At 36.9% G+C, this 13,963-nt stretch overlaps 1 protein-coding gene across 2 annotated transcripts in view; it reads left to right on the top strand.

Annotated features, from left to right (window-relative positions):
- Positions 1–887: 887 nt before the first annotated feature.
- Positions 888–13,963, top strand: part of LOC306863767 (endothelial cell-selective adhesion molecule-like) — a 40,856-nt gene continuing 27,780 nt past the window's right edge. Inside the window, exon 1 of one of the 2 annotated variants that reach the window (XM_079407317.1) lies at positions 888–1,250. In XM_079407317.1, coding sequence (XP_079263443.1) covers positions 1,181–1,250 — 70 coding nt within the window. In that variant the 5' untranslated portion in view covers positions 888–1,180. Of the gene's footprint in view, positions 1,251–2,311; positions 2,400–13,963 lie in introns of those variants that run through there. The other variant, XM_079407318.1, reaches the window with a different exon arrangement.

The following is a 13,963-nucleotide window of genomic DNA, read 5'->3' as shown; positions in this document are numbered from 1 at the left end:
AAGTATTCCTGGGCCCATTTAGTAATGTCAATGACAGAATGATGAGAGATGCAGTGTTGTCTGAGGGCCCAAAGACCACGGGCATCCAACAAAGGTCTTCGGCCTTGTCCCTTATGCACAGAGATTTCTCCAGTTTCTCTGAATCTTTTGATGATGTTATGCACTGTAGATGAAGAGATTGGCAAAGCCTTTGCAATTTGAGTATTCCAAAGTATTCCACAATCTTTTTCGCACTCTTTCACAGATTGGAGAGCCTCTGCCCATCTTTACATCTTTACTAGACTCTGCCTCTCTAAGACATCCCTTTTATAGCTAATCATGTGACAGACCTGATGTCAATTAACTGAATTAGTTGCTAGATGTTCTCCCAGCTGAATCTTTTCAAAATGTCATGCTTTTCAGCCCTTTGTTGCCCCCGTGCCAACTTTTTTGAAACATGTAGAAGGCATCAAATTTGAAATGAGCTCATTTAGAGGATAAAAGTGTAAAATTTCTCCTTTTAAACATTTGTTATGTTCTCTATGTTCTATTGTGAAAAACAAATATTGGCTCATGTGATTTGAAAGTCTTTTAGTTTTCATTTTATTCAAATTTAATGTAATTAATGTGGATATAAATTAATATTAATTTAATTTTATAATTTATTGTTAAAATGATTCTATTGATTTAAATAATATTATTTATAAAATATATGTTTGTATATTTCTATATATCATTGCTTTAATCAGTGTGGATGGGTTGCGTTCAGTATCCCAGGCGTTCCCACGCAGAGTTCACCTGTAACTGGAGTGATGACGTGTCAGTGCACGCAGGGGGCGTTCCGCGCGAGTGCAGGTGCAACAGCTCGGGCTGAAGTGCCGCTAGTGTTCATCATTCTCCCTCTCGCTGTCTGTGCAGTGAGTAAAGAAACTCCAGCGCTCAGAGAATCTGCTGGGAAACACACGGACACTTGTCCAATCTCATGCAACTGAATTCTGTGGAGTCAAAGATGATTTCCAGCTTGGATGTAGCGTCGGTCTTCCCGCGTGAACGTCGCTTGTTTTGAGGAAAACACGCAGTTTTAGGACACTTGAAAGAGCCTCAGTGCTTTGATTTGTTTGTAGATAACCGTTATCTACTTTACGCGCTGTGTTAATACGGACGAGCGCGCGCAGAGCGGACACTCTTCACATGCTGAGCCATGGAGACGCTAACTTCAGCAAAACTTCACACCTGCCTGTCAATATTCACATTTCTGTGCTGTATCTCAGGTAGGCTGCTAGGTTACTGTGTGCGCTGGGTATGTAAATACTTAATGTGTTCAGATACTGGATAGATATGGTTGCTTAGCTAGCTTGAGTTCATTCAGTTTCACTCAGTCAAATGATTTAAAAAAAACAATGCAAGCCAACAGTATAAAGTAATACTGCATATATTTAAAATTGTTATAAAATGTTACATTTTGTAAAATTGTATTTTATATAGGGCTATATATATGCATGCTTTTGTTGGGTGTTTAGTCTACAAGAATAACAGACAGAATAAGAAAAGTATCAAAGTGAACTGCAATGTAGGTTATAGTTTACCGCGTGGAAGAAAACTAAAAAAGTGGAAGAATAAAAATGTAATAAATATTTTATGTATTTTCCTCCACTCCATGTGTATAACTCCGGACCACAAAACCAGTTATAAGGGTCAATTTTTTGGAAGTGAGATGTACCTATACATCAGCTGAAAGCTGAATAAATAATTAAAACATTCCATTGCTGTATGGTTTGATGGGATAAGACTATATTTGGCTGAGATACAACAATTTGAATAAAAAAAATCTAAATATTGAGAAAATCGCCTTTAAATTTGTCCAAACGAAGTTCTTATCAGTGCTTATTACTAATCAAAAATTAAGTTTTCAGATATTTACGGTAGGAAATTTACAAAATATCTTCATGGAACATGATCCTTATGATTTTTGGCATAAAAGAAAGAGCGATCATTTTGAACTATACAGTGTATTGTTGGCTATTTCTACAAACATACCCATGTGACTTAAGACTTTGTGGTCTAGGGTCATATATAAGTTGCCTTACTTGCATTATTTTATATTTCATATATATATATATTCATATTCCTCCCACTTGGTAAACTAGGTTAGTACACATACGATACCACATTAATAACACAATTAATTTATAATACTACTACATGGTGTCCAGTAAACCCTTAAGTCACATGCCCTTATAAAACACTGTTATCTAAACACCATGAGTACACTAGTTTCAGTTGGGTGTGGTCATCTGCTCATGGAGTCATTTGACAAGCTGCTTTTCTAGGCAGTAAGGTCATTTTCCTTGAATTATTCTGAGTGAGAAGTACAATTGATATTGTTTGGATCTAAGTGACGTAGCATTACCGTAGCAGTTGTAAGTAACAGGATATGATTTATGAGGGTTCTGAGATTAATGATCTTTGTTTTCTCATGCATGCATGCACAAGTGACGCACATTTTGCAGGTGCATCCTCTGCGGTGCCTAAGAGGGGAGTAAAAATTATGTAAAATAGATTAAAAGTGGTGTATTTCCTTGAGTAAATTAGATTTAAAATGGACGGAACTCATCAGTGTTGTATATGGAGTGAGTGAGAAGTAGTGAAATGACTTGCTTAATAATTTCTCACTAATTGTCTGTAATTCTGTAACCACAGAAAAGTTTGAACTGAATGTGAAATTGTCAGACATTTGTTGTGCAAACCAAGGATTTACTTAACCCACTGGAATGAAATAGCGCAGAAATATACAGGATGTCTGTGTTAAGCCCAGGTGGCAGGGATAAAATTAGTTTCGAAGAACATCATAAATTCCTGTAATTCTGCATTGCTCTGGTAGATTGTAGTCAAAGCATGGCTTTTGGTAAAAGCCCTTGTTGGCCGTTTGGTGACACTGGTAAGAACAAAGTAATTTCATGCCAAAGTTTTGTTTGTCTTATCTTTATATTTAGATAGAAGAGCATGATAACAACTTCAGCAGATAAGACTGCTGCTCTAGACTGCAACTGAAAACTTTGTTGACAGATTAACAATGTCCCAAAAAATATTTGGGCACTTAAGCGGCACTTAAAATGTCTATATGTCATTGGTTACAAAAGATCAGATCAAGTGGTATTTCTTTTTTAAAAAAAGAGAGCTCTTTTTCCAAGAAAGCTGTAAAAGAAAAATGTTAGATTTTAAATGTTAAAAGAAAAGATTGTTTAAAATTAAAGGAACAGTTCATCTAAAAATGAACATTTCCTAAAAAAAAGAAGAAAAAAAAAGGATCAAACCAATGGACCAAATGGATCAAACAGCTCATAAAAAATATAACAATTGAGGATATTATAATATCACAACACAACTCAAGTAATGTCTTGTGATGTGAAAAGCTATATGTTTGTAAGAAACATCCATAATTAAGGCGTTTTATCTTGAAACCATTGCTTCTGGCTAAAATACGAATCCTCTATACATAATGTTGCTTTCTTCATTCAGAAAGCCATCTCATCTGAATCAGGAGAGAAATCTGCACTGATAAAGCACCGTTTACAAGTCAAAACAGTCTTTTTCATTAGAGGAAGAGCTTATTGACCAATAGTGCTTTAAAGTTAAAATGCCTTAATGAAAGCATTTTTGGGTGAGCTGTTCCCTTAAAACAAACTGTATTTAGAATCTTTCATGTGATCATGAACTCCACCTTTGTGAACTGAACTTACCTTAGAATTAATTGCAAATATTTGGAAATGTCAGAAAAGTTGGCTCTTAAAAAAAGCTCCAGTATCATTCATCAAGTGTGACTTAAGTGTCCAAATACTTTTTAGGGGCATTGCAGCTGTAACTGGAGTTTTTCCATTTATGCCATGTTGGTTAGGGTTTGAGATGTGGGGTGTGCTGTGTATCAGGATGCCCCATATACGGAAGTGAGAGGACTCCTTCTCCCAGTGCTGTGTCCCCAGAGGAACGTGCTCAGTGCGGTCTGGGGTCATGAGAAAACTAGTGGGCGACTTTCCCAACTCTCTTCTTGGCCTATTGCATTCTTGCAAATACACACACACATATGCATAATGGCATGATAATAAAAGATGTGACACATCCTCTTGGAGAGGTTTTTACATTACATGGCTTGTACAGCCAATTGTCCTTCCTTTGACGTGCCATTGTGTCTTTGTATTGACAAATTGTCTTTTGAGTGATTTTTACTTGTATTTTATTTATTTTTAATGTTTTTTGTTTTTTATTGGATAAAATTATGATTCATTCGAGTCCTAGAGCAGCTTTCTCCATTCAGTTTAACTTGATATGGTGTAGTGGCAGGTTGTTGTGCCGATGTGTGCAGTTTAGTCCATATTGAGCTCATGCAGGGTAACGTTGTGTTGATGCTTTTACGCTGCTCTCTATCTGGTCTTACAGGAATCTGTGTAACAATTCATGGCTATAGAGACACTGAGGTCAGACGCAGAGACTCCTTCCTGTCATCTCTTGAAGGCACGCACAGATTTTGCATGATGTATTTCAGAGGGAACACCTATGTCTTTTTCACTAACGACGTACAGTCCAGTTTAACCAAGCCATGCATATTTAAATGAAGGCAAATTGCAATTTTTGGGGCATTTTTGCACCATTTCCTAATTTGCATAATTCCTTTATTGAATGCTGAAACAACGCAGACAGCGCATGCAAATGAATGTCAGTGGGTGCAATTCATTTTTAGTGAATTTCCATTGTGTCTTGTGAAGGAGTCTTGCATATCGAGATATGAAGCCAATTAGTTCAAAATCATATTCTTATTGCATTCCTATTACATACTAATATTGATTCTCCTTACCTTGCAATCCAACAAGAAAAGTAAGAAATTAAGATTTTTTATTTTTATTTTTTGAAAGCAGAGCATCAAAACTATTGACATGAAACTAAATGAATCCTGAAAATCCAGTTAATGTAACTCGGGAGAAGAGTAATCTTGGAGAGCTAGTTGAGCTTCTGTAGAAGAAGTGACAGAGTAATTACTGCGGAAATCCAGTGTAATCTCATGTGGCCGGTCAGGAATAATACAGTTCTGAAATGCAGTGACAGCAACTTACAGTTTGACTGTCTGTCTGTCAGATTGTCTTATTATACCTGGAGTTCTCCCTTTGCAATGTTAGAAAAGTTTTTAAATATTATCTTCATAAGGGAATCTTAATTTTTGTTCTAGTGAAAAATATTATTTAACATTACTCAATTATTATACAACCTAGTATTCACTACATCAGGAAATTTTGAAGATTTTATTATTATTATTATTATTATTATTACTTGTTTGAGAATTTTTCTCTTCAACGTAAAAGCAGAGGTTTGTGCTAGAACCTATGCATTGCCTTGCTACCTTGCAATTTGGCACCTTAACTTCATATATGACTGCTTTGGAATGCTCCATGTTTTCATCAGCTCCATGCAGCACACAAAAGGCAATTTGCATGGGAGACTGCAGCAGTGGCGGAGCTAGAGTTTTATACGTGGGGTGGCCAAGGCTAATTCAGGGGGTCCATGGACCATGACACAAAATCAGTGTATAACTCCAACCTGGCATAAAAAAAAGCATGAATAAATCCTACAATTGCTGATTACTTCACATTACCACACATTAGCTATACATTCCTACCGTAACTTCAAATATTAGTCTATTGAAACCTATTTCTCTTAATTCTATCACCTCATTAACCAGTGGCTGGAGCAGCCTGGAGTGAGAATTATTCATGAATAATTAACAAGCCTGTGATTAACTCTACCAGTCAAAGGTTTTAGAACGGGAAGATTTATAATGTTTTTTAATTCTCTTCTGCTCACCAAGCCTGCATATAATTGGTCCAAAATACAGTAAAAGCAGTACTATTGTGAAATATTTTTTTTAAATAACTGCTTTCTATTTGAATATATTTTAAAATGTCATTTATTCCTGTTATTTCAAAGCTGAATTTTTAGGTCAAAAAACATTTATTATTATTATTGTTGTTGTTGTTGAAAACAGTCGAGTATAATTTTTTTTCTCAGGTTTCTTTGATGAATGGAAAGTTCAGAAGAACAGCATTTATCTGAAATGGAAATCTTTTTGTAACATTATAAATGTCTTTATCATCACTTTTGATTTAAATCATCCTTGCTAAATAAAAGTATTAATTTCTATAATTACCCCCCCCCCCCCCCCCCCCCCCCCCAAAAAAAGAATATAATAAATAATTAAATAACTCCAAGCTTAAATACTTATTTCAGATAAATGCTAATCTGCTAATATTTATAATAATAATGATATATATGTTTTTATGTAAAAAATGTTTCTTGAGCATCAAATCAGCATATCAGAATGATTTCTGAAGGATCATGTGACACTGAAGACTGGAGTAATGATGCTGAAAATTTAGCTTTGATCACAGGAATAAATTACATTTTAAAATATATTCAAATAAAGCAGTTATTTTAAACCGTAAACATTTCACAATATTACTGCTTTTGCTGCATTTTGGATCAAATAAATGCAGGCTTGGTGAGCAGAAGACAATTCTTTATAAACATTAAAAATCTTATTGTTCAAACTTTTGACTGGTAATGTACAATTATTTTTTTTTTCAAAATTTTTTCTAAACTATACAGGGAACCCTATTGGTAAGGTTAAAGTAACAATTGGTTTGTATACAAGTTCATATTGGACCATTTTTATAATAACGTTATATCTATTCATTTTTATTAATTATAATAAAAAAAGAGCAATTATGAGTAAATATTTCAATGTAATTTTTGCAAAATTCTCTCTATTTTTCTCAAGTTTATGGACACTGGGTGGATTATCTGTTGTTATATGACAATGTTTTATATGACAACACTCATTGAGTGATTACATGAGACATTATACATTCAGTAAGTTGTAGTGTATCTTTCAACATGGATCGGATGGTCATTCAAATGAACAAATGAAATTCTTAATAAAACTAACAGAATTTGAATGCTGAGACTTTGTTTCATGTTATTAGAAGTGACCTGTTCTGTCGTGTCTATGTCCTCTCTGCTCTGCAATGTTTTTCACTCCATAAATAAACGTGTGGTGCGAGAGCGTGTGCGTGAGAGGCTGGAAATGGACAAGACAAAGCGCAATGCGTAACACCAAACGCATCACATCCTTGAGTTCAAGGCTAAAATAAACGCTTATTTCAACAATTAAACAAAGAAAATGAAATCGTAGCATATTCATTTTTGGGGTGGCACTCTGGACACCCCTCTGGCTCCGCCAGTGGACTGCAGGTGATCAGTTTCTCAAGGAATGACCATTATTTAGATCAAGAGTTTCTTTGGGTAAAATGGGTCACCTTGGGGGTCACAGTGTGTTGTATATCTCTCTCCAGCCCCCGAAAGAACACCTCTTTCTTCAGAGAAATAGCCAGACACAAATATGAGCAAGAAAAAAAAACTGTCGGTTGTTATGGAGAGAGAGAGTGTGAAAAGAGTGAGAATCAGAAGTGAGCCGTCACTGAGGTTATGCCCACCTGTCATCCCATCAGCCATTAGAGGACAGAAAGCTTTACTTTACAGCTCATCAGCACTACTTCAGCTCCTGCGGCTGGGTTCAGCCACAAAACCTCATTACTGTAAGAAAAAAACACCCTGCACACAGCCATTTATAACCTTTGAGAACAGTCATTTTCACATATAATTACGTACTCATACTTCAGACTTGAACGGAAGGGTCCTGAACCTGTGTTTACATTTTGGTGACTATAACAATAATTTTGGCGCAGCTCTCATTATAAGCTGTAATTACAGACTCTCAGAGGGAGTGTTACGATCATTGGCGCACACCAGTGTTTTGGAGAACTAAGACTTCATTATGTTAATGACAGCTCAGAGGTAAAGACCCTCTGTCTTGCTGGTTTTATCCTCCCATCGGGCTTTCAAAGACAAGACGCACACAGTCAGAGCTGTTCTCAACATCAACTAAAATGAGTGTGCACATTGATTTAATTTATATGTTGTTGTTTTAATTCTCCATTCCATTTGTTCCCACCTCAGGACTTTGTGATTTACAGGAAAGATATTACTGTAATTCAATCAAGGGAGACAGGGGGATGGGTTGATCCTGAATAACGCATTTAGTTTAGTCCAGAGTGATTTCCACAAATCCAAAGCAAACATTAGATTTGGTCTCTAAAGTGACACTGACCGAGGTGCTATTGCCCCACACTAGTAGTAACGCTCTAAATAGGGAGGGGATTGATTTGGGGGCCAAGCCTCAGGCAGTGACCTCTTGTTTCATGTTCTTTCATTAGCAGTGTTAAGGGTTAAATGTTGTAAAATGAGCTTACTATGTTTAGATTTAAACCCTATTGTTTAGCAGCTCCGCATCTTGTGCCAAGTCTGAACAAACACAAAGGGAAATGAGGAAATACGGCTTTGTTATTGGGCAACAAAAATGATACTCACTTCATGCCTTTCAGTAACCCTAACCTGCATTTTTTTTTGCTGGAAAATCCTCTCTAAGAAGACCAACGGTAGCATTTTCATTTGTATACTGGTATTATGATTAAACTTCAGGTTGTTGCCGCTCAGCTCGCTGTGACCTTCATTGACGTTTGGCAAGTATGTTTCTTTCCACATTAGTGACCTCATTAGTCATTCCTCATTACTGTCATTGATTTTCTCACTTAAATCCTTTAGTCATTAAGGTGGATCCTCTTTGGCTCGTTAGAGTTATTTTGGGCTCTCATTTGTAGAACTTGAGTGTGTATATATATATATATATATGTATATATATATATGTGCACATTTATACATACACTGTTCATATGTTTGTACATATATTTTTTTTGCCACTGTCTTAGCTTTGATTATTATAACATGCCTATTGTTGTATATCACAGCACTTGATTCCTGTATTAGGTGTTGCACCATTGTAAGCAAGCGACACGTTGTCTAGCAAATTTACAGCACTCATTTTTTAGCCACAGAGTATAATTAAAACACTCATTTGTGGTTCCGAAAACACACTTATTACAACCACATGTTGTTATTAAAAGTTCTAAAGACCATTTAAAGAGCTGTGATTTCTTATTGCATTTGTATTGCATTTCTTGTGCAGCCCTACTGTGTGCTCATATACAGATTTTTGAATGTGTCCACTGCTTTTATTTCTTCGGCTCTAAGCATATAGACTATTTCTATGATAATTTTATCCTCCTAAGACAGCCCAGGGGTGATGCTGCATCTCTGCGGTATATATCGAGCTAATATCTCACACGCTGCTGCTCCCATCAGCTACATCAAGCATGCAGTTTGGAAGCGGGTGATGCGGTATGCATTACGACATGCCGGGACACGCATAATGTGTGTGTGTGCATGTTTCAGATGGTCATATATGAAGATAAACCAGTGCCCCAACATCTGTCTCCACTCAAAGCAGGATATCTCTTCTTGACACCTCATTGCAAAAAAGAAACATCTTCTATCCCAGAATGCACTGCTCATTACAACTCTCACAGTCTGTAAATTACAGCACGCCTGAGGCCATCGATATTCCATCCAATCCAAATTCTCACATCTACTCCAAGTCCCCGCGCCTTTCAGTTAAGTCCAGGTTTTCGATTGTCACCAACCCCGGCTTTGCATCAAATACATTTTCTTTTATATATTTCCCTTGTATGTTGTAATATTGTCCTCTGAGCTCAACCACAGATCATTTTCTCAATGTTCTACCACTGCAATCCCTGGAGTAACAATTTTTGTCCTGCTTTCTTTTCCTATCTATTTCCTAATTTATATAGGCAGCACTCCATGCATCCCTCCATTCCCAGTTTGCTCTTGACATTTGTGGAAACACTTATGAAAATAATAGCCTAGGGTTGCCCAACAGTGTCGCTCCTAAAAACACATTAAAGTGAATGAGAGAGATGTCCTGGTCTTACCCTGTGCCCAATCCATTACTTGCAGTCACTGTCATTAGCCATTCATACCCACTCACCACTCTGAAATAATCAGTACAGGAGGTGCACCAGGGAGTTCATCATCTCTCCATCAGTGTAAAAATAGCTAGAGCTGTCAGGAGCAGGTCTGCTTTTTCCCTCCAGTATCGATAATTCAGACTCCTAATTACTGTGTGATACATAATTGAGCACTTGATGAAAACCTGTGGATGTTCATTTGAACCGTTTCACCTTTAACCTGCTGCCTCTCACAACGACAGCCTTGGAGAGATTCCAAATACTAATGAGACTGGGAATGATTGAGAATCGAGGATTTTATGTGAGATTTATGTAAATCTTCCAGAGATAAAAATACCAGTCTTGTCACAAATTAAACTACAAAGTATTAATATCATTGTGTATGTGTATATATATGTATGTATGCATATGTATGTATATACAGTACAGTGCTTTGAGAAAGTATTCATACCCCTTCATTTTTATCACATTTTATGTTGCTGCCTTATGTTAAACTGCTTTAAATGACTTTTTTCCCCCCACATCAATCTACACTCCATACACCATATTGACAAAGCAAAAACAGAATTGTCACAACTTCGTAAATTTATTACAAAAAAAAATTCAAATAAGTACATTTCATAAGTATTCATACCCTTAACTAAATATTTAGCTGAAGTACCTTTACAGCCTCAAGTCTTTTTTGTTTGAAGCTTTGCTCGTCAGCATTTGGCAATTATCTGCTATTTGTCTCCTCACCTCTCAAGGTCTGTCAGGTTGGATGGGGGCAGACGCACATTTTCAGGTTTCTCCAGAAATATTTGATTGGGTTCAACTCCAGGCTGTGGCTGGATTGAGAATCGAGTTTGGCCACACTGCCATAAAGCCCCGATCGGTGGAGTGTTGCAGTGATGTTTGTCCTTCTGTAGATTTCGCCTATCTCCACATATGATCATGGAGCTCAACTACAGTCACCATCAGGTTCTTCGTCACCACTCTAACTAAAGCCCTTCTCCATCAATTGCTCAGTTTGGCCAGGATCGAGGCCAGCTCTAAAAAGAATCCTGGTCGTTTCAAACTTCTTCCATTAAGGGTAACAGAGACTACATGCTTCTGTGACCCTTCAATGAAGAAGATTTTTTTTTTCTGTACTCTTCCCCAGACTTGTGGCTTGACCCAAACCGGTTTCTGAGCTCTACAGACTGTTCTTTTGACCCCAGGGCTTGGCTTTTGCTCTTATATGTAATGGATTTTTTTTTTTTTATTATAAATTTTTTTTATAACCATTATAGTGTATGGAGTGTAGATTGATGTGGAAAAAAGTAATTTAAAGCAGTTTAACATAAGGCAGCAACATAAAACGTGAATGAATACTTTCGCAAGGCACTGTATTAGGGGTGTAACGGTTCAAAATTCAGGGTTCGGTTTGATACGACACAGTGGTGTCACGGTTCGGTATGTTTTCGATACGGGGGGGCTGGGTAATTGGTTATGTCGCAATGGATATCACACAAGCACGCGCTTGCACCAGGGTTTGCACACGTGCAAACTTTGTACAAAATTTATGCTGGTGAACGTCTTAATCTCAGTCAATTCACTATAAACAGAAAGTGAAAGTAAAAAATGGAATGACGGACTTATGATGGAGCTTTCGGCATCTGACGCCGCATATTCTCTCAGAGACGACGAGAGACGAATCTACTTCAACATGCTGATAATGGTATAGACTATAGCTGTTTCCATTTATTTCCATAATATTTCTCATGGCCTGTACATAGTGAAAAGAAAAAAAAACTGAGAAGAAACGTATTTCCTGTTAAACAGATGGTTTCTGAAAGTTGGTGCTGGAAAAAAAAAAGCTTTTTATTTCATAGATTTTTGTTGACTACAGTGTTAATATTTTAATTATTGGACTATAATTCATTGTAGGTAGCCATAGCCTAATAGACCTGTTTTAAAAGACCTTTTTTATTTATAAAAAAATCTTCCAATATCACCTTAGATAAATGGAAGGTCAACAGGCCAAAATATTTTTAAAACAGGTGCTTTTACATTATTTTTTTTATAAACTCTTCTGCCATCGTCTTGTCTGTCTCACCTCACTCTTCTTGTCAGTCAGCTCGACTCACTCTCCTCACGTGATAAACGAAATCTGATCTGTGATGCACGACTGTCGTTCGTTCGGTGTGCTGCATTGAGCAGCCGCGCTCAGTTTTAATTGTAGTGTCTGTTCTCTAACTGAACTAAATAATTTTTTTTTACTATTTAAAAAAATCTAAATTACGGTGAGGGACCGCAGTGTGCAAGTGACAAAACCGGTGTTGTGGCTTAACAACGGTATCACTGCCAACACTGTCTATCGCAGCAAGCCTAGTTTTCATATAGAATTAAACCAAATGTTTAATTGGTCTTTTGGGGACCAATATTCTCAGGGATCAGTAGGCAATGGAAGGAAAACTTTCTAGGATAAAGAGTAATACATTGAGCGGAGGCTGTGAGGAAACACCAGCAGTGTCTGGATCAGAGAGTATTGAAGTGAGGTGTCTATTAAAAATGCAGAAAGATCCTGAGCTCCAGATTTGGCTGTTTAATCGAGCCTGCGAGGATTAGGGTTGGATTATTCAGGCATTGCGAAGAATCAGCAAATTAGCTAGAGGGTTTAATCCGAGAATAGGACGCACACAGAATAAGCACAGATACTGTTTGAGGTAAACCCAATATTAAAGTTGTAATGGCTCATTTGACTTATTTGTAAAATGAACCATTAATTTGATGAGTCTGTCAGTATATTCATGAGATCAACGTAAATGCAGGGTTGAGGCTTTAGATGTACTGTCTTTGCCATCAAAGCCACAGTAGCAGTGCAGTTACAAATCACCTTACTAAATATTACATCTTTGTAATATTCTTCGGTTGATAACTTTGAGGTGACATTGAAATCATTCTCAGAAGCTTTATAAAGACATGAGAGATTTGAAATGCACAGTTGCAAAGGATTACTGCAGAGCGGAGCCTGAGGATTGTGTGCACGCCATGGTAGTAGTTTGCATCTCTCATTTCAGCGTAATTGGAAATGTATCCCATCTTTGGAAATGCTATGCATGGGATATGTGAAGAAACACCTTTCGGATTCACATTGTTCAACATTCAGCTGTCGCAAATGAACTCAGAGGTTCATTTTCACATGTTTCTTTTGAAGCGTCAATGTTTTGGTCATGAATGATATGAGCGAGGCAGCTGTCAAAGCTGCATGCAGGTGATAAGTTGGGCGCCAGTGAAGGAAGCCTGTCCATTCAGTGAGTTTTCTATTTTTGGTGGGAGAATTAAGGTAAATCTCATGCCTTTCAATTCTCATGACTGACTGAGCAGAAAACATCTGAAGAAAAGTCTTAAAGTGCAACATCTGAAGTATTATTTATTAATACAGCAAAGCTGAGTGTGGAATTTGTGTACTGAAGCTATTGGGGCACGGCAGCTAAGTACGCAAGCTTGTCCTGGGTTGTCTGATCAAATTGGTGCATGCAATCACAGAGGAGAGGGAGCAAAAAGACTGTGGAGATCACCTTACATTTATTCAGTGTGGTTTGTAGTTCAGATAGCAGCACTCTCAGTTGTTTCACAAGAGGCAGACCTCCTTAATATCATACCCTTTTGGAGTTTTGTATATGCCTTTCATAACTAAACTTAATATTTGAAAACAAAAACTAATATTACTGTAAGAAATTGTGAAATTGCAGAGATGCATCTGACTGAAGACTTGTGTTGTATAAATAGTGCTTTTTGTATTTTCCCCTGAAGATATTTCTTAAGGCTGACCACAAGTTTATTAGTTGATACTGATATCAAGATATGGTGTGGCCGATTGCCAATATGATGTTGATTTCTGAAATATAATACAGTTAAATAATAGGAAAAAATACTAAACCACACAATTAAAATTAACATTTTATTTTATTTTCATGCACACCTCATTGCATCCGCCTTGATTTTTAACGTAAGAGCAGCCACCATCATTTATA

Source organism: Barbus barbus (assembly GCF_936440315.1).
Source record: "Barbus barbus genome assembly, chromosome: 45".
Taxonomy (NCBI): Eukaryota; Metazoa; Chordata; class Actinopteri; order Cypriniformes; family Cyprinidae; genus Barbus; species Barbus barbus.
This window is presented reverse-complemented; position numbering and strand designations above follow the sequence as displayed.